General features: G+C 64.2%; 1 protein-coding gene across 8 annotated transcripts in view; it reads left to right on the plus strand.

Moving 5' to 3' along the window:
• WNT7B (Wnt family member 7B) overlaps positions 1-13,958 on the plus strand; it is a 49,558-nt gene extending 35,600 nt beyond the window's left edge. For 3 of the 8 annotated variants that reach the window (XM_025456506.3, XM_025456497.3, XM_049115242.1), the window contains exons 3-4: positions 5,356-5,627; positions 11,534-13,958. In XM_025456506.3, coding sequence (XP_025312291.1) covers positions 5,356-5,627; positions 11,534-12,013 — 752 coding nt within the window. In that variant the 3' untranslated portion in view covers positions 12,014-13,958. Of the gene's footprint in view, positions 1-5,355; positions 5,628-6,719; positions 6,787-7,328; positions 7,413-11,533 lie in introns of all 8 variants that reach the window. The other 5 variants (XM_049115244.1, XM_049115246.1, XR_007413415.1 and 2 more) reach the window with 4 other exon arrangements.
• The last annotated feature ends 5,791 nt before the right edge of the window (positions 13,959-19,749 follow it).

Here is a 19,749-nt window from a genome sequence, read left to right on the forward strand (position 1 = left end):
ACCTCTTCTCTGGGAGTGTGAGCTGCTCCCAGGTGGGGACAGAGAGGACGGCGCTGGATGGTCCTCAGCTCGGGGGGGCCCAGAGTCTCGGCTCACATTCCAAGAGTGATCCCAGTGCCGTCCACACCCTCCCTCCCAGACCTGCAGTTAATCAGGTCACCCTGAGCTCAGTTACGGCCTTCTAAACATAGAACGCCACACCTCGAAGTGGCAGCAACTTTGAGTGGACAGAGGGGAACATCTGCGGCCTGGCAGGGGGGGGGTGGCTCGGCCCTCAGCTCTGCCTCGGGAGGGCGCGGGAGCTCAGGTCTGCCCCGCTCTGCTCAGGAGGCATGTCTGTCCCCTCTAGGAGCTGCTCCTAGAGATCCGCCTAGCCCTGAGTGTCCTCCCGTGGGTCAGGCGAGGGGCTGACAGGGTGGTCTAGGTCCTGCTGTCCTGGGCAGGCCCCTCACCCTGGGCGTCAAGGCATGGCTGGCATCGTGAGGGCATGAAGCGGGTGGGGGGCTGCATCTCCCCCCTCTCTGAGCCTGGTCCCCAGCAGGGTCCGTGGGGGCCTGACTTTGAACAATCCATACAAAAGAAAGAATAGTGCTGGGTGGTCCCCGAGGGGGTGGTGGTGGCCCGGTGCCTCAGTTTACCCACATGGCAGTGGTTTCTGAAGGTTCTACTGCTCTAGATATTTTGGATTTTTCTAGAATATGCGTGGAGGGGGAAGCTGGGCAGGGCTGACAGGCTCTGGGATGGAGTGGAGTGATGTCCAGGCTTGTCCTGGAAGTCTTGGGCTTTACAGAGGGGGACACAGGCTCAGAGAGGGTGTGTGACTTGCCTGGAGCCACATAGCAGGTACGGCTCTCCTGCCTGTCTCACCCTGGGTGTCCCGCTATTCTCTCTGCTTTGTTGGAACTTTGGGCCTCGCAGGGCTTCTGGTTCTTGCCTTGACCTGCCGAACAAGGAAATGGAAAGAAAAGCAGCCTGTCTCAGGACCAGCGTGTGCAGGGACCCGCCCCCCCCCGGGGACTCATGAGGCTACGAGGCAAGGGGCGGGGGCAGCCAATGTAAGGCCTGCCTGCTCCTAGTATTTTCCAGGGATCCTACTGGATACTGCTGCTGGCTCCAGTGTCCGAGGGTGCAGATCCATGCAGACGTGGGCTCTGAATCTCAGGAGGGGCCTCTGAGCCTCCCGGGACTAAGGGACGCCCCTCCAGGACACCTGCTGGACCCAGAGACCACCCGTGTAGCCTCTACCCGGCTCCCCATCACCAGACACACCTGAAGCAGCTGCTGAGCTCTGATGGCCGCTGCCCCTGTCACCTGGAGCAAAATGCTTCCCTCCTTGAGGCTGGCTCCGTGTTCCCCTCCTTGAGATGGTCTGAGCAAATGGACTGATTTCAGGGGATGGCTGTGGAGATAAAGGAGGCAAAGCGTGTAAAGCGCCCAGCCCCAGACCTGCCTGAGTGCGGGACTTGTGGACAATGTGGGGGGCACGCAAAGTAATCAGACATGGGTCCTGCCCACCACCCCTACAGCCCGAGGGCAAGGGCCTGGCAAGCGGCCAGAGGAGGGTGCCTCACGCTGACAGGGCTCCCGGGAGCAGGTGCGTCCCTGCTGCGTCCAGAGCGCAGGGTGGTATAGACACGTGGACCTGGGCAGGTGTTCCGGGTAGCGGCGGGCCAGCGTCCACCTCAGGGGGGCCTCCTGCACTCAGGCACAGTGGCGTGTGCTGTGGGCAGCTGTATCTGCCCCCTGGGGGGGCCTGGCCCAGCTAGGCTGCAGGGGGTGGGGTAGGTGGGGATGGGTGGGGCCGGGCTTCAAGGGGCTTGAGGTCACCTCAGAGGCCTGGAGCCACCAGCGGTCACTGAGCAAGGACCACAGGTTGGAGGGGCTTTTCCTAAACCCAGTGCCCACTTGTTCTCCTCTGGAGGAGGATGCCAGGCGGCGCCCCTGGGGCTGGCCAGGAGGCCCCAGGCAGGACTGCGGGAGGGGACGGTCCCCAGGCCCCCAAACCGACACACGCTGCGAGCCCGCATCCAGGTCTGTGGAAGGGCTCAGTGGCCCCCACCCCAGGGGGCTGTCGTGTGAAGGACATGAAGTGTGTGTGGAGAGTGCAGGGACCGTGAAACCCCCGTCCTAAGGCCTAACGTCACCTTCCGTGATTCTCGGCAAACTACCCCTGGCTCCCCGATCACCTCCGCCTTTGTCTTCACAGTGAGACAGAGGGTTTGGCTCATTAAAACCAAATAAAAAAGGAATTAGTAGGAGTGGCAGCCCTGTGAGTAACTGATGAGTAACCGGGAGTCTGTGCCGGGCATGGGTACAAGCCGGGGGACGCCAGGAACTCGCACAGAGGGTGCAAGGGCGGCTTTCGAGAAACATCCTCCGAGCACTGCCTGCCTGCCCGGGGGGCTTCGGGACAGCAGGACGTGGGAGTTTGGGGCAGAGGCAGGCTGGGTGGCAGGTCCAGCACCTCGGAGGGAACGCCCACAGCGTCCTAGCTGTGGGTCCTGGGACTTGTGGCTCCATCGGCCAGGCCTCTTGGTGTGATTGCACAACCTTTGAGGTTTCCACCCCACCTTTTGGGCCCCGAGCTTGTGACCTGCCCTCTGTGAGGCCCGCATCCACCTGCCGGCGGGTCGCTGAGCCCCAAGGTCCACAGGTGGTCCAAAGGCAGCATCTCCTCCCCAGGGGCGCCTGTTTGCGTCTCTTCTCCTGTCTCTTCTGCCCAAAGTCGCTTCACTGCAGAGAGGCCACGCCGGACAGAAAGTACCATCTGCTTCAGGGGATGTCTCTGGCCGCCCACGACACTGACCCTGACCCCCAGATCTCGGCGGCCTCTTTCCTTATTACTCTCAAGCTCATCGCTCTGGAACCAGATCAGCAAACTGTTTCACACCTGCACCTTTGCTCCTGCCATGCCCACCGCCAGGAGGGCACGCACCCACTGCCCACAGCCACACGCCACGTGGACAGTCCCCATACACATGCCACATGCACACATGCTCACATACACCACACACGCACTCATACACACTCCCAGGGAGTTAACTCTAACTTCCTGTGAAGACTCGCTTTAGTTAAGGTGTCATCCTTTCCAGAAAGCCTTCCCTGACTAGCCCCCTCCTAGAGGCAGCTGGGGACATCCTTTGAGGTTCCATGGCCCCTGCGCCCCTTCTCGCAGAGCCCTGTGGTCACCTCCTCTCCTGGATCCCCCGACATAGTTGACCGCACGCCCTCCTGGCCCGCATGCCTCATGCGCCCGTGTTGGCAGGCCCCGCTGGGCTTGAGCAACACCAACAGCAGGGAGCTCTATAGCCCAAAGCCCTTCCCTTCAGATCGCCTTGGCCTAATCTAGAGCTGGGGAGGACAAGCCCCAGATTGTCCCTGTCTTCGACCCTATGTCTGCCTGGAAGCCCCCAACCGGCCCGACGGTGCAGAGGTTGGTGCCCCCTCCCCAAGGGGCAACTATACCTGAGAGGTTTCTCCCAGAGCTGAGCCCCAGGCCATTGGCTGGCAGGTGCCGGGTGGCTGTGCACTGACCCCAGGCGGGGCAGGGGGCAGGTGCGGGCAGGGCCCAGAGAGGAGGCGAGGCTGGGCAGGAGGCCATGGCGGCCTGTGTCCTTTGCAGAGCCCGGTCTTGCTGGGGCAGAAGGAACGCCTGACACCAGACTCCCTGAGCTCTTGTCAGAGGAGGGACGTTTCCAGGAGGCTGGGGCCACTCCTGGCGGCGGAGGTCAACCAAAGCCTCCTCTGCACTGGCCTCCGAGACCAGCAAGTCCTACCCTGGTCCTCAGCCCAGGAGGGAGAGCCCCCCAGGGACAGAAGGAGAGCCCCCCAGGGGAACGGGAGGTTGTGGGTGAGTTCCCCCAGCAGACTGGCAGGTGAGCAAGTGGACCCCAGAACACACACTAAGGCCACTCCCAGCAGGCATGCAGGTGGTGCCTCATGGATGTTCATGGAAGGGATATGGTTTGACCTTCAGCCCTCTCTCAGTCTGGGGCGATCACTCTAGCCCCAGTAACAGGGACAGCGGCCAGCCTGGGCCCAACACACTGGGCGGCGTGTTGGGGCCTCCAGGTCACAGGTGCGGGGTCTGTCCCATCACAGGGACATCACTGAGCTCCATGCCCACAGTGCCACCTGCTGAGGGCCACTCAGACCTGCCTGTGGCCTGCCAGGAACCTCGGGGATTGTGGGCAAGAGAGACCAGGCTGGGGTGACGGGGTGCCCAGGAGAATCAGCCCTGGACCCATCCACCTAGGAGGCCAGGGGCCCCCATGGAACCAGGAGGGTTGAGCAGCGGGGTATTGGGGTGGGCAGCATCACTCGCAGCAAGAGTCAGATCTGTGACTGAGGGAGGGTGCCACCCAGGGCCCGCTTCTGGTTGGCAGTCTGCAAAGCCTGCCTGGAAGAGGAGGCATTGAACCAGCCTTGGAAGCTCAGTAGGATTTGGGAAGGGAAGGAAGTTCCATTATGAAGACCAGGAGACCCCCCAGGAGCGCAGGAACAGCACCAGAAGGGAAGGGTAGTTGTTGGGAGCAGAGGACGGGGAGAGAGGGAGGGAAAGGCAGCTGGGCGGGGGACTGAGGGCCTTCCCTCCCCAGCTCAGGTGCCCACCTGTGCTCTGCACCCCCTGGCTGGGGATGGAGCATGAGGGAGCCGGGGAGGACTAGTGCCCAAGTCTAGGCAGCTGGGGAGGGGGGGCCTCTGCACTGGGCAGGGGTGCTGGAGGAGAGGAGGACATGAGGTGTGTGTGCAGAGTGCAGGGACCGTGAAACCCCCCTCTCCTAAGGCCTAATGTCACCTTCCGTGACAGCTGGGGCCTGGTGATGACAGGGTGACAGTGGGTGGTGGTCAGACATGGGGAGGCCGCAGCGAAGAGCCTGGAGGTGGGGTGCTCTGAGCAGTGTGGGTTCTGCTGGTTCTGCTGATTCTGGGCAGGTGGGTGAGTGCCCTTCGGAGATGAGCACAAGAGGCTGTTCCCGTGGGGCAGCGCCCGGAGGCTGGCAGGGGCAAGGGAGCAGGAGTCAGGGGGGCAGAGGACAGGGGGGCAGGGGGCAGAGGACAGGGGGGCATGGGGCAGAGGAGCAGGGGGCAGGGGAGCAGAGGGCAGAGGGGCAAGGGGCGGGAGGAACAGGGCACACACCCACCTGCCCCCTCCCAGGGTTGGGGGCACTGCGCCTCTCCAGCCCGGCGTGCGGTGAGCGCCCTCTGTACACAGCAGGCAGCGTCCTCACCGCTGCCCATCGGCCAGCATCCGCATCCTTGGGCCCCGCGTTGGGGCGCCAGCGGCTCAGGGAGGGCCAGCGGCGAGGCCGGGGTCCCACCACAGGGCCTGACGGCGCCCCCTCTGCCCCGCAGGGAGCCGCGAGGCGGCCTTCACCTACGCCATCACCGCGGCCGGGGTGGCCCACGCCGTGACGGCCGCCTGCAGCCAGGGTAACCTGAGCAACTGCGGCTGTGACCGCGAGAAGCAGGGCTACTACAACCAGGCCGAGGGCTGGAAGTGGGGTGGCTGCTCCGCCGACGTGCGCTACGGCATCGACTTCTCCCGGCGCTTCGTGGACGCCCGTGAGATCAAGAAGAACGCGCGGCGCCTCATGAACCTGCACAACAACGAGGCCGGCAGGAAGGTAGGGCGGGCGCGGGGCGCGGGACGCGGGGCGCAGGGCGTGGGGGGGGCGGCCTGGCCTGGGCTCTCTCCCTGTCCGGAGCCTCTCCCAGGGCTCCCTGGGGGCCTGAACCCCAGAGATGTGTGGGGGCGCTGGGCATGGCATCCCTCTGACGCTCCCGGCAGCCCTAGGACCCGGCCTGACCCTTCCCACTCGAGACTGGGAGCAGGGAGGTGACACGCATGCGGCCCTCAGAGGCTGGGCCGCAGGGCTGAGACCAGGAGCCAGTGTGGGGTGTGGGGAAGGCCCCCGGGGCCACGTGTCCCCGCCCTGGGAGCAGACGGGTTGTACCAGCAGGCCCGGAAAGCTTCCTGGAGGAGGTGGCCTCTGGCTCCAAGTGCGCTGACGGACTGGAGGAAGGAGTGTTCTCAGTGGGGTGGGAAGTACCGGCCAGGGGGTTCCCGAGGAGCAGCCAGCGTCCCCCGGGGGGTGGGGCAGCGCCGCACTGGGGCAGATGTCGGGGCGAGCCGGGCCCCGCCTCGGGGAGATGAGGGCCCCAGATACTGGGCGGGGAGGCGCGGCCACCGTGGCGGCAAGATGGCCCGAGATAGGGCGCCAGCCGAGCGGAACGCCTCTCCGGGCCTGGCTCCCCAGCCCGGGGACCGCGCCCACGACCCCAGGGCCTGTGGGTCTCTGCAGGCGGGGGACACTCCTGCCTGCCCTCTGCCCCGGGGACCCGAGCCGAGGCCACCAGCTGCTCACTCGGTCACTCGACAAATGCTCCTGGGCCCCGGGTTGTGCCAGGCGTTGGCCGGGCTGGGACCCCGGTGGGAGCACCTGCTGGGCGGCACCCATGATGGGCGGTGGGGGATGGGGGCTGGAGACCCCGGGGAGGGAGCAGGGGTTCTGGGGTGCTGCCGTCGGCGCAGAGCCTCTAAGGATGAGCGGGTGCCGACAGGAGCACAGGCCGAGGGAGCCGGCCCTTGGAGCCGGGGCGGGCTGCTTAAGGGGTCCGCACAGGTTGGCCCTGAGCGGGCCTTGAACGCCAGGCCAGGGCATCGACTTCATCCTCTGGATGCAGAGCAGTCAGTGGTTATTAAACTCTTGCCGAAGGAAGGAGTGGATGGCGGACGAGTAAAGGAAGGCCTGACGCAGCCTCCAAGGGGCTCACACACCGCGGGTAGGCGAGGCTCATTTCCCCGGAGGTGTGGGGAGGGCTCCCTGGAGGAGGAGGTGCACCGAAGCCCTGGACGGAACCACTGCCCTTGAGCCTCTGTGGCAGCTGAGGTCCCGGCGGGGGGGGGGGGGGGGCTCTCCAGCACCCCTGGGAGGAGGAGCTCGCGGTCTCCCTTTCACAGGAGAGGCCCCCAGAGGCCTGAGCTCCTGGAGGCATTGGTGGGGGAGCGTCCCGTGGGCAGCAGAGATGTGGGGAGGGACCCTGCGAGCGGTGGGGGGACCAGCGCAGCAGGGGCAGGGCTGCGGGCAGGGCCTCAGGTCACATGTGTTGTGCAGGGAGGCCTCTGGCCCAGCTCAGGGTGGGCGGGCAGGCGGGGAGGCTGGCGCGCTGGATGGGCCTCTGGGCGTCAGGTGTCACGGCAGGTCCCCGAGGCAGTGACGCTCGCTAGCGGCTCGAGGGCTGGGGGGCCTGAGTGTAGCAGGATCAGCACGTCGGCGTTTCTTTTTTTAAAATTAATTTATTTTTTACATTTGTTTTTATTTAAGTTCGATTTGCCAACATACAGTGTAGCACGTCAGGTTTTGAACCGTGACGCTGTAAAGTGAGATGGCGAGTAGGGGAGCAGCCAGGTAGGGGGTCAGGGCCCATCAGGGCAGGGGGGCTGTAGGGAAGGGCTGTACCCGGGTCCGAGGATGGGATTCTGGTGCTGGCGCTGCCCCTGTCTGCGAGGCCCCTTCCGAGCCTCCTCTGCTCATGTGCATAGTGATGTACCTCGCACCCCCCCACCCCCTGTCCTCCAACAGCCCCCCACTATCCTCCCAGAGCCCTGGGGCACACATGTGGCCTGAGGCCTTGGCAGGGATCACTGGTGGTGGCAGCAGTGACCCTGGGGGGTAGGGGTCCTTCTGCCCCCAGAGGCACTGATCATGGTGGTTGGGGTGGGCTGGAGGGCCCGGCTTTTGAGGTTTCTGGAAGAACTGAGTCCAGATCCTCACTGGGCACCTGGGTGCTGGGAGCCCTGGTCCCCATCATAGTTGGTCCAGGCCCCCCTGCCCCTCCAGAGTCCCAGAGTTCAGCAAGTTGAGTGGGAAGCCAGCCCTCTGGTGCCACAGGAAGTCTCACAGCCTAGATGACTCAAAGCCCCAGAGATTTATTCTCATAGCTCTGGGGCCAGAAGCCCTAGATCCAGGTGTCAGCAGGGCCGGGCTCCCTCTGATGCTCCAGGGAAGCACCCTGCTGGCCTCATGGGGGCTCCAGGGGCTCCCCGGCTTGTGTGTGGCCTCAGCATCCTGTCTGCCTCCACCTGTACAAGGTCTCCACTTCTGAGCGATTTCTCCTCTGTTCCTCACAAGGACATGTGTCCTTGGGGTTAGGACGCCCTGGGGCCCAGGATGACCTCATCTCGAGCCTCAGATACTCCTGCAAAGACCTATTTTCAGATGAGGTCACATCCTGAGGTTCCGAATGGGGAGACACTGTTCAGCCCACCACATGCCCGGTGGGCCAGGGTCAGATGGGCTGAGCAGGAGACCTGCTCACACCGGCTTCTGTGAGATCGAGGCCTTGGCCGCGCTGGCCAGCCCCGCTGTGGGCAGCGTGGCCTTTACGGAGCAGCTGCCCTGCTGTGTGGGCCTGAGTGGAGGGGCGAGAGCAGCAGGCACGGAAGGAGACGACGTCTGAGCAGATCTTCCTATGGACCGACCCCGTAAGGCAGGAGCCTGTCCAGCTGGGAAGGCCTGGGCTGTGGTCGGCATGGCTCTGGGCTCCTCTCGCGGGGGATGGAGGTCTCAAACCGTCGCTGATGTGGGCCCCGAGCATCGGGAGCTAGGGCAGGACCCCGTCAGGTGGGCACAGGCCCCACCTGACATCTAGGCTCCAGGCTGGTCCTGCCCCAGGGGGCACATCATTCCCATTGTCCCAATGAGCACCCAGGGTCCGAGGAGGGGTCACTTGTGCAAAGTCCTCAGCTAAGAAGCCGCTGGCCCCCTGGGCCCCCACGGCCCGGGTGCTTCACCTGAGGCCCACGCCCATCTCACACTGCGGCCGGGGTGAGAGGGTGAACCCGGCGTGGGCCTTGCCCCCAGGGCCCCGCACACCCACGGAGGGCCAGGCCACCACCTAGAAACAAGGGTGTGAGGCGGGCCACGGCACAGGGTGTGCGCCACCACCCTCCGTGGCCCGAGGCTGCTGCCCGAGTTGGGTGTGAAGTGCCCTCCGTGGGCGCCAGGATGCCGTGACCCCCCAGCCTGGCCGGCAACTGAGCACTGTTCTCAGGGCACGGACCACGCTCTTATTCCAGAAAGAATGCCAGGTTGGCCTTTCCCTGGAGGCCCCCACCCCACCCCCACACGACCTGGGTCTGGGGGAAACGAAGGCCCCACTCCTCTGGGCGAGGCCGGGTCACTCTGCACCCTCCCAGGTGGTCTCCTGGGGCAGCAGGGCTGGCGCCACCATCGCTGTCACTCTTATCTCGAGGGCGCTGGAGACGGAAACGGCACATTCTTGAATCCTGTGATCACTTCCCAGGAGAGGCTCGGGCCCAGGGGGACCCAGCCAAGCGAGGATGCGGCTCCTTGCTCTGCAGACAGCTGCCCAATCGGCTTCACCTGCCGGCTGTCCCGGGCCTGGCTGTGCGGGGTCTGGTTGTGCCTGGGTGGGTGGGCAGGAGGCAGGTGGTGGGGGCGCGGGGACCACCCGGCCTGGACAGCCCTGGCGGGTCTCAGGCCATCATGGCCCGTCTGGGCCAGCAGCCTGGGGTGGGGTGCTCTGCTCCCCACACGGGGACTCTGAGAGGGGCATCCCTCTGGTCAGCTCTCGGCCTGAGGGGCGGACAAGGCAGGCAGTGTGGCCAGGGCGAGAGAAGCTTCCTGAAGGGGCTGTTGGTGGGGGAGGGTCTTGCTGGCGATGGGGGAGGGTGAAGCAAAATGAACGTGGGGTAAGGGGGAGGGAGGAGCAAGAGAGGTCTGACCCAGATGGACAGGACTGCGGGGAGAGCGGCAGGAGGCTTTCCCTTGGAGGGAGGCCCCACCCTTCACCTAGACCCCCCACCCCAGAGTGGGCTTCTGGTCCATGCTCCCCACCCAGACACCCCTGTAATTCCAGCTCGGAATGTTCCTTCCTAGGGGTGCTGGGGCCCTCCCCAGCTTGGCCCTCCCCTGGTGGACCACCAGCCTCCCCCTCCTCCTCCCCATCCCCATCCCAGCCTCCCGGGTCTCCCCACCTGCCCCAGGACATCACCCACAGGACGCTGGAGCAGAGAATCCCAGCCAGTCCCCATATCCAGGACACCCGACTGAGCCCACCAGCACCCACATGATGCTCAGGTGGGCTGCACCTGTCCTCTGCAGACCTTGCTTGCCCTGGACCCTCTGGAACACCCTCCTCTCTGCCTCATGAACTCCCCCTTCTCCATCCACACCCCATGCAGGCACCCCTCTTCCAGGAAGCCCCCATCCCATGGCAGGGGCGGCCCCCAGGGCCCCCACACTTGCTGGTGTGCATGGGCTTCCCTTTCTGTTCCCCGTGCTAGGCTGTGGGTCCCCGAGGTCCTTGCTGAGGACCAGAGCCCCATGCGGCCAGGGGGAGGTTCCTTTCATTCATTCACTCTTCATCCATTCATTCATTGTGGGGCTGCTAGTCCGGGCTGGGCTGGGGTTCTGGCCCAGGGGGCAGGGGGTGGCCGAGATCCCCCAGGGCTGGACACCCCAAGTGAGGCCAGCGGAGCCCGGACAGCTGACAAATGGCCCTTCTGCAGCCGTGGGGCGGCAGCTAATGATTCCCCATCTTTAATCAGACTGGCTGGCAGGGCTCTTTCGATCCAGGTAAATGAGTACCTGGGGTCAGGGCTGGCTCTGGGAATCGGCCTTCCGGGAGCATGGAGGGAGGCCCAAGGAAAACACTCAGCTGCGCCCATGGCGGGCCCTTGGGGAGCTGGGGAGAAAGAACAACAGTGTCGGGGGCCGGCTTCCCAGCAGGTGGCACACCTGGGCCTCGCTGACCCGTGCCCTCAGCCCCTGCTTGTCCACCCCCTCTGTCCTTCTGCAGACACGCACAGAGCTCCGTGCATACCCCAGGCTTTCACTGAAGAGCCATTTATTAAGCACCAGCTACATGCCAGGCCCCACCCCAGGCACGAGGGCAGGGGGTACAGATATGGAGAGGAGGAGATCTGCAATTAGTAAGCACCCACTGTTGCCAGGCCTGGATCACCGTCCGGCCCCTCCTCCCCACCTGGCTGGTGCAGCACCAGCTTCGCCATGTGCTGCCCTGTGAGCTGCAGCGCGCCGGGGCTCCCCAGCCTCAGCCTCCCTTTCAGTGCATCGACGGGAAGGATTCTGAGAATTTAGTGAACCAGGTTTGGTAAACATGTGCTATGATCTGCCAAGTTCTGGACATTCTCACCGGACCCTCACAGGGTCCTCTGCAGTAGGGACTTGTGGTCAGCAGCCCTGTTACACGGAGGAGACGGAGGCTCAGGAAGGGGAGGCACTCAGTGTGGCCCTGCAGCTGGAAGTCGGGGAGCCAGCTCCGGGCCAGGTGGAGGCTAGGGCAGGTGGGGGCCGCCCAGGCACCCTGAGCTCCTGCCCTGTCCCTGCAGGTCCTGGAGAGGTAGGGGTGGGGCACCTAGGTGGGAATTGGGGGGCAGTTCACACACCCTGAGCCCTGCCGCCCGCAGGTCCTGGAGGGGTGGGAGTGGGGCATCCAGGTGGGAGATGGGGGGTCTGCACACCCTGAACCCTGCCGCCCGCAGGTCCTGGAGGAGCGCATGAAGCTGGAGTGCAAGTGCCACGGCGTGTCGGGCTCGTGCACCACCAAGACGTGCTGGACCACGCTGCCCAAGTTCCGCGAGGTGGGCCACATGCTCAAGGAGAAGTACAACGCGGCGGTGCAGGTGGAGGTGGTGCGAGCCAGCCGCCTGCGGCAGCCCACCTTCCTGCGCATCAAGCAGCTGCGCAGCTACCAGAAGCCCATGGAGACGGACCTGGTGTACATCGAGAAGTCGCCCAACTACTGCGAGGAGGACGCGGCCACGGGCAGCGTGGGCACGCAGGGCCGCCTGTGCAACCGCACGTCGCCGGGCGCGGATGGCTGCGACACCATGTGCTGCGGCCGAGGCTACAACACGCACCAGTACACCAAGGTGTGGCAGTGCAACTGCAAGTTCCACTGGTGCTGCTTCGTCAAGTGTAACACCTGCAGCGAGCGCACCGAGGTCTTCACCTGCAAGTGAGCGCCCTGCTCGGCTCGGCACACGGCTCAGGGTGCCCCCTCGCTGGCCCCCGCCCCCCGGGGCTCCCTCCCACCCTTCTCGTCGTCGTTTCCCCAGGCAGAGCTGTCCCCGAGACCCGGTCAGCCGAGAGGGCAACGCCGATGGCACTGCTGTCCCTTGGGGCCCAGTGAGTTCTGTTCTTTTCTCCGGGGAAGTGAACCCTCCTGGAAAGCCAAGTGGCAAGACTCCGAGCGTCCCCTTCCCCCACCTGGTGGCACCGATGGCTCGAGGGACCTGGAAATGCCAAGCCGGCCGACCCCACGCGGGACTGTTTCTCCGGCCGTGGCAGCCGCCGGGCCTCCGGGTGGTCTGGGCGGATGTTGACAAGGTTTATTTATGTTCTCTTAGTATCGGAAAAGAATTCTTAGCACTAAGGCATAGCCAGTCCTGACTGTACTCCGTGTTAGTGCACCCCGTGGCCCTCTGCTTCCTGTCCCTGCGTCTGACCCGAGGGAGCAGCCCTGTGCACAGCACCCTCTGGCCCTGCCCCCGAGAGGGCCTCCGAGGAGAGCCATGGACAGGGACCCTTCTTTCTGAAAACCCTATCAAATCCAAATGTCACCCACATCAGGTTCCAGGAGTGCCCTGTCTCCTAAGGCTGTCACCCTCCCCGCACCCCCGCCAGCCTGGCGCCCTCAGTTTACAGAGCCCACTCCCGGCCCGGAGCCAGCCAGAGCCCTAGGACAGCTCTGTGCTGGCAGTGGGCTGTCAGTGGGGGCAGCTCAGGGGTGTCCACCCGCACCAAGGCCTGGGATGGCTCGAGAATCAGCCAGAGACCCCGAAGTTATGAGCGGAGGCTCCTGCCTTGGCTCAGATGTCCTGACCTCCTGGCCAGGGCTCCTGACCCTGGAAGATGTGCTCTGGGGACACCCATGGTGGTGTGAGACTGTGCCCATGTTTTGAAGAATCTGGCTGTGCCCCTCCTCCCCTGCTGCCAGCTGCACGGGGAGCCTGCACCCCCAGAGGCGCCTGCCGGGGTTTCTCTAGTGGCCTCCCTGTCCAGGCCTGTTCCTTTGGCCCTGACTCCAGTGCTGAGAAGGCTGGATCCAGGGTGTCACTCGGCTAGGGCCCCGCCTGCTGTCCCAGCAGGTGTCTGCCCCCCAGGCACCTCCCCCAGGTGAACACCACCCCCCTGAGAACATTCCCACCCTCCCTTGGGGAGTCTGAGGCATAAGGAGGTGACTTGCCAGCAAGGATGATGTGCCACCGGCTTCTGGTGTGCCCTCCACTGCTTGTGGGCCCCTCCCACCCCGCCCTGCATTTCGGGTATTTTCTTGCAGAAACCTGTGGAAATGTGTCCTCAGGCAGCTGACAAGCCAGGTGGGCTAGACCTTAGCCTGGGGTGAGTGACACCGTCTGGGCCCTGGCCCTGGCATCTACCCCGCGTGCCCCCGATGATGCCAGGATGCTCCACCAGCTGCTGTTCCGGGCACTTCCAGGCCACCGTGAAGGTCCCGCCCCCGGCCCCGCGTCCCCGGGTCCCCGGACACTCCCGAGTCCACAGGCCCGGTACCCTCTGCTAAGGAACCTGGTTAACTTATATTGTTATATAGCGTTGAAGTGTCTATCGTGTCTTTTAAATTATTGTGACCTACACTGGGTACTGGAGGGAGGGGACAGCCCCGTGCAGTCCCCCGAGCCAGGCTCCTCCTTCTGCTTGAAACGGACTCTTGGGGCCCCTGATGCCATCGAGTCAAGCGCACTGTCCAGGTGCCTCCGCCGAGACCCTCCTCCTTCTTCCCTCGGGCGAAGGGGGGGTGAGCGCTGCCCGGGTGGGCCGGCGGCGGTCGGGACACTGCGTGTCCCTGGAGCGCTCCCATCCCGGGAGAGCTGGGGGGTTTCCGATGCGCTGTGTCCCGCCTTCCCTGGAGGGGAGCGCCCGGCTCCAATAAAGCTGGAATCAGAAGCGAGTGTGTGTGGAGCCCACGCGACGCCCCTGCGGTTCTTCCCTCTGGGGGTGGGGATGTTGGTGCCGTGCAGTGAGGTCGAGCCCTGAGCCCCAAGCCCCCTTGGCCCCCCAGCCTCCTGCCTTCCCTACCCCCTGCAGGCTGCGCAGGTACCGTGCACATGGACCTCCGTCCTCACACCTCGCCCAGGTCCCAAGTGATGCCTTGAGTCATACAAGTGTCCAGGCACCTTTAGGGCCACCGCACCCAGCAAGGGCCACTGGTGGTGGCTGGACGCACACCCTGAGGACTCTCTGGACAGGCTGGGCTCAGGGCATGGGGACAGGAGGCCATGGCTGTGGTGCCAGAGCCAGCTCATGGGGTTGGGTGGGGCCTGTTCTTAGGAAAACAGGGGCTTGGCAGGGAGGACCCACAGCCAGGAGGCCCTGGTCCCATCCGTCACCTTCTGTGTCTCTCTTCTGCTTCTGACCCCAGCTGGTCTCGGGATCCCTGTGGGTCTGGTGGGCTTTTGCCCAGGTGCCCCCCTTGGGGTGCCCCTGGCCCTCTCCGGGCGTGGGAAGGCAGCCCGAGGCCCCTGGGAGCCGGGCAGCCTCCGGCTGGCCATCAGGCCTTGCTGCTTCTCCCTGGAGGCCCGGGTGCCACCAGCCCTCCGCACTTGTGGTAACCGTGTGAGCACAGGGGGATGAATGGCATTCCTGCTGAGGGCCGGAAGGCATGTGGCGGGGCCGGTTTGGCCACTGCCCGCTGTCCCGGCAGCCTGGCATCGGGTGCTGATCAAACAAGCCCCTGTCCACACTGTGCCCGCCGGGGCACCCACGGAGCCTGGCCCCGGACCCAGATCCCGCTGGAGGGGCCACCAGGTGGGCTTTCGGAGGAGGATGTGTCCCCGTAGGGTGTGGAGATGGGGAGACGGATGCAAAAAGTCCTGACGTTGGAGCCCAAGCCCATCCCGTCTTACACTCAGGCCTGGACAAACTCTGGGGTGGCCCTACCAACTATCTGGCCTCAGTTTCCCCCTCTGGGAGCAGGAGGTGGCCTGGGCCAGCACTTGGTGGCTAGTGGGGCCTGTGGGGCCCAGGCCTGGGTTGGGCCGTTTGGCAGGAGGCCCCGGTTCCCTGCGAGACGGTAAGCAAATCCGCGGTGGTGGCTGCAGCGGGACGCCGGGGTCCAGCTACTCCCACAGGGCCAGGAATGAGGAAGGAGCTCCGAGAATGCCATGGCCCCGGTGCCCAGACTGTACTTACCTCTTGGCCATGGTTCAACCCCGGCCCTGGCCTCCCAGGGCCGCCCGGCACATCCTCCGAGGGGCCCTGCCCGAGGCGTGGAGCCCACACCACCCAGCCTGCCTGGGGGCCCACCTGACCCCCCGCCCTGGGCTCCGCCTCTGAGGCTAAGATTTCAGGAGCATCCCCGGGAGCCTCCACCCCCCAAGTGGCTCATTCCCACCCGGGCGCCCACCCCCCTCGGCTCCGGCCACCCTGCCCCGAGCTGCCCCCCCACCCCCGTCCTGCCTCTCCACCTTTGCCAGGGATGCTCCTTCTCCAGACTCGCCTGCCCACGGTGCTCCAGGAGGCAGGCAGCGGGCTGGGGCCGCCTGTGGGAGACGAACACCCATCCATCCACTTCTCGCTCACCCGCTTGTTCCGCGGCGCTGGAGGCTAGGCCCGCCCTGAGCTGGGCCCTGAGAACACCGGTGGCTCACGCCTGGCCTTGACCTCCGGGGCCCTGGCTCTGCACTTGGCTCTCCTGCCCTGAGACAGCCTGACAGCCCAGAGGCGGCTTTGGACAGGTGCTTCCTCTCTGGAGCGGGTCTAGGGGAGCAAGCGGCGCCCACCAGGCCTGCCTCCCTCTTTCTGCGTGGCCTGCCCACACTTTGCTCACGAGCTGAGCTTTAGCACCAGGACCGTCCCCCCCAACCTGCCGCCCCCTCCCCGAGGCTCCCTGGGCTGTAAACCCAGTGCTGCGTCTGTGGTCAGACCTCACGGGGTCCTGTGGCCCCGGAAGCTAGAAGTTCACTCCTTGGTGTGGCCTTCAGAGTCCCTCCTCATCCTCTTCATCTCCTGCAGCCCATCTGCACCCTGCTCACCCGGACCCTGCCCTGAGCCCCCACCCTGCTCACCCCGGCCCCTGCCCCCGCCCAGCGTCTGCTCCAGCAGTGCCCTCAGGCAGGAAGGCCTTTCTGCTACCATCTCCCTTGCCCACACCCCTCCTGCCCATAGTACTCACCTTTCCAGCAAGCTTGTTGGGGTCCTGCTCTCTCCTTCACCCCCCTCCCCTGCCCCCCACCACACACACACACACACACCAGCTTTTACCCTGACAGAGATGGGTGTCACTGCTGATTGTCCCTGCACCCTGGCCGGCCCAGGGGCCTGAAAGGTGAGAGGTTCCATGGAACACAGAACACCCCCCCACCACCTGTCATTGTAGACACAGGGTCTGGTTCACAAGTATTCATAACACCCCTTCCCTACATGGGTCAGCGCTGGCTCTACTTTGCAGATGGGAAAACCCAGGCATAGAGAACAAAGTGGTCTGCCTGAGGTCACACAGCCCAGAGTCAGAATCAGGATTCGAACTCCTGTCCTCCAGGGTCTTCCTTCTACCCAACTCACATACCTCCTCCCACGAGGGGAAACTGAGGCCCTGAGACCTCGCCCGAGGGTGTACAGAGGCAAGTGGGAAGAGAATGGTTGAGGCAAGTCCTGGGGAGGAGGCAATAGCAATGCCCTCTCTTCACCGAAGAGAGAACAGGAAAGGGCAGGTTGAAGGCAGCAGGCAGGTCTGGGTTAGACATCTGGGTGAACTTCACAACTCCCACAGCAGGGAGGCAGGCGGGCTGGGGAAGGGAGGCGAGTGGAGGCTGGAGCTCCTTGCGCTTGGGCAAACCGGACAAGTGTGAGTTCCCTGGAGTGGAGCAGCAGCCCGGAACAGGGCTGCCAGGAGCCAGGAAGTTCAGCTGGATGGCAGCCTGGAGCTCGCCTACTGCTGGCCTGGCCCCTTTCCCTCCTCTGGGTCTGAGCAGCGCCCACCTTCCTTCTCGGGATGCCGCCTGCCCACCCATCATGTCCTTAGCCTTGCAGGGCCCAGGGACTCAGCAGTCTGGCCTGTGAGTCCCAGGCCCTTGTGGGTCCAGGACGCCCAAGAGGGCTGCAGGCTTGGCAGTCGCCACAGTGCCCAGCAGAGGCCTGGGGGGTGGGCAGGTGGTTGGAGAAGTCACCGGGGCCCAGGGCTCATGGATGGCCTGCCGCAGGCAAGCACTGCTCCCAGGACCCCAGGGGTGAGCCGCACCCCGGCCCAAGCTGCCTGGCCAGCTCCCCCACCTGGCCCTTCGCCTTATGACCTGGGCCTCGCGCCTCTCTGGACGTAGCTGGAATGCTACAGCCATCTGGGACGATGTAGAAAAGAAGGCCCTCACGGCCTTGCAGGGAAGCAGCCCGGATGCTGGCTGAGGAGGTCCAGGATCAGGGGTCTGCTTACTTGCCTGCAGGCAGAGGCCAGTGGCTGGCGGGGCAGGGCTGGGACCCTCCAGATGCTGGACACAGGTGGCCTTCCTGGGGCCGCTGGTGTCCTGTGGGTGGCCAGCCCACCCACCTCAAGGCCTGAGGGTAGTCCTTCCAGGACTGAGCCAGTGGGGGGCCAGGGCTGGCACTTGTGAGCAGGACACCTGGGGACGCCTTTCCAGGGGTCTGCAGCTCCAGAAGTCCTTTGCCTGAGCTGCTGGGGCTGGGCCACAGCTGGGGCCATTCTGCTGGCTTGGCCTGTGTACCCCACCCCGTGCTCCTATATGGGCTTTGCCCCAGGTGGGTCCCCTGGTTTCTGGCTCAAACCCTCACTTCTGGTTCCTGAACCTCTGGCTCTTCCACCAAACATGACAGGATGTGAGTTCCATTCACTCACACCATTCTTGTGTCCACTCGTCCATCCTGGCTGAGCTCCTCGGTGCCCAGAGCTTGGCACGGCATCGGGGGCTTCCAGAGCTGAATGTGAAATGAATTCTTCTCTGACATAGCCCCCGGCGAGGATGGGGAGACAGAACGGTGAACAAATAGGTCCCTTCAGCCACCATTCCACCATACCCAGCCCTGCAATGGAGAGTAGTAGGGTCTGGGAGTGCAGAGGCGTGTGGAATCCGCCTTGGGTGAACACAGAGGGTAGTCAGTGAAGGCTTCCTGGAGGAGGAGCTGGCATCCAGGCTGAGGCTCAGAAGAAAAGGGAAGAAAGAAAGGAGGTGGAAGAGACGCTTTGGGCATGGGACTGGAGAAAGAGGCTCCCACGTGGCCTGGGGGTAACGGTGCAGACAGTGAAGCACGGGGCTTGGGGAGCTGGGCAGCAGGGAGCACAGAGCTTGAAGAGCTGCCTCACTCCCGAAGGGTTCCAGAAGGCTCTGGAAGGTCATAGGGAACCTTGCATTTGAACCTCATGGTTTCCAGCATCTGGTGGGGACACTCTGGACCCCCCGACCTCTTGTGGCCAACATAGTCCCATGCCTTCTGGACAAAGGGCCTGTTTGCCAACTGGTTCGCTGACACCCAGGCTGCTGTCTGGACCCCCTGTTTTCCAGTAGAAAAGTATCACAAATAAGAGTCCTCGGGCAGTGAAGGGTGTGGGGAGCGAGGTCCCTCCTGAGGCCACTCCCAGTCCATCTTGGCCCCTCTACTGGGATAGGGACCAGGGCTGTTGGCTACCAACAGTTTGCCAGCTTTGGGCTGCTTTATGAGATCTCATCAGCTGAATGAAAATATTCGAGGAGGGGCCTCCGTGGGCCTCCTCTGGGCCTCCGTTGCTCTATCCGTCCGTACTGGCTGACCCCAGGGTCCCCATCAGAGCCGGGATGGGTGTGGCCTGGGTGAGCCCTGAGCCGGCCACTGCCAACCTGCTCTCTTTGGGGGTAACAAGGCCACGCCAGGACTTGGAGCTTCTCCTTGTTAACCAACTTGGGAGGGGCACCCTGCCTGCTCAGAGAGTGGCGATGGCCTTGTCGCTGTGTCCTGACATGGGCAGGGTGAGTAACGCCCGCTTCCCCTTCTGGGTTTCCAGGAAAGAGGGATTGATTAGATCTCAGAGATAAGCACTCTGGTCTGGGAGAGGCAGGGAAGTTGGTGGCAGCATATCTGAGTCACCGAGACTCTCCCTGGGAGCTAGGGGAGTGCCCACAGCAGGGTGAGGTGCTCCCTTAACTCAAAGGGCCACTCTCCAGTGGAGGGGCCTGCAGGCCGTCAGTACGCCAGTGCCTCATTGAGGAGACTGTGGGGCAGCCCTAGGAGGCCCAGCAGAGGGTGGGCCTCAGGCCGGATGAGGAGAACTTTCTTGTGGCCAGAGCTATAAGAAGGAGTTCATGGCAGTGACTAGAGGAATGCAAGCATGGTTTGATCCCCATGGAAGAGAGAGCGGGGTGTGCTGCTTTATGCTGTTCTGATTACACGATTCTTAGATGCGGAGAGTCTGTGCCATGATAGCTGGGGTTCATGGACTCTGGGTTCTGTGGTTGGGAGGTGTCACAGTCCTGGGCGGGGGGCAGAGTGCGGCCTGTGGCAGGTTCAAGGAAGGCTGCCCTCCCCTCCTGTCCTGACACTGGAGTTCCCTCTGGAGGTGAGCATCTCTTTGCCTCACCTTTGTGCATTCATTCCCCAAATACTGTACACCCCTCTTATGCCAGGTGCCGGGGAAGCCGCCAAGGAGAGCCGACAGTCTGGAGGGGGCATGCGACAATAAGCGTCTACGAAGAATGGGAGAAGCATCATGAGCCGTGAAGTATTCAGCACGGCAGGAGGAAAAATCCAGGGCAGG

This window comes from Canis lupus, chromosome 10 (genome assembly GCF_003254725.2).
Source record: "Canis lupus dingo isolate Sandy chromosome 10, ASM325472v2, whole genome shotgun sequence".
In the NCBI taxonomy this organism is placed as follows: domain Eukaryota; kingdom Metazoa; phylum Chordata; class Mammalia; order Carnivora; family Canidae; genus Canis; species Canis lupus.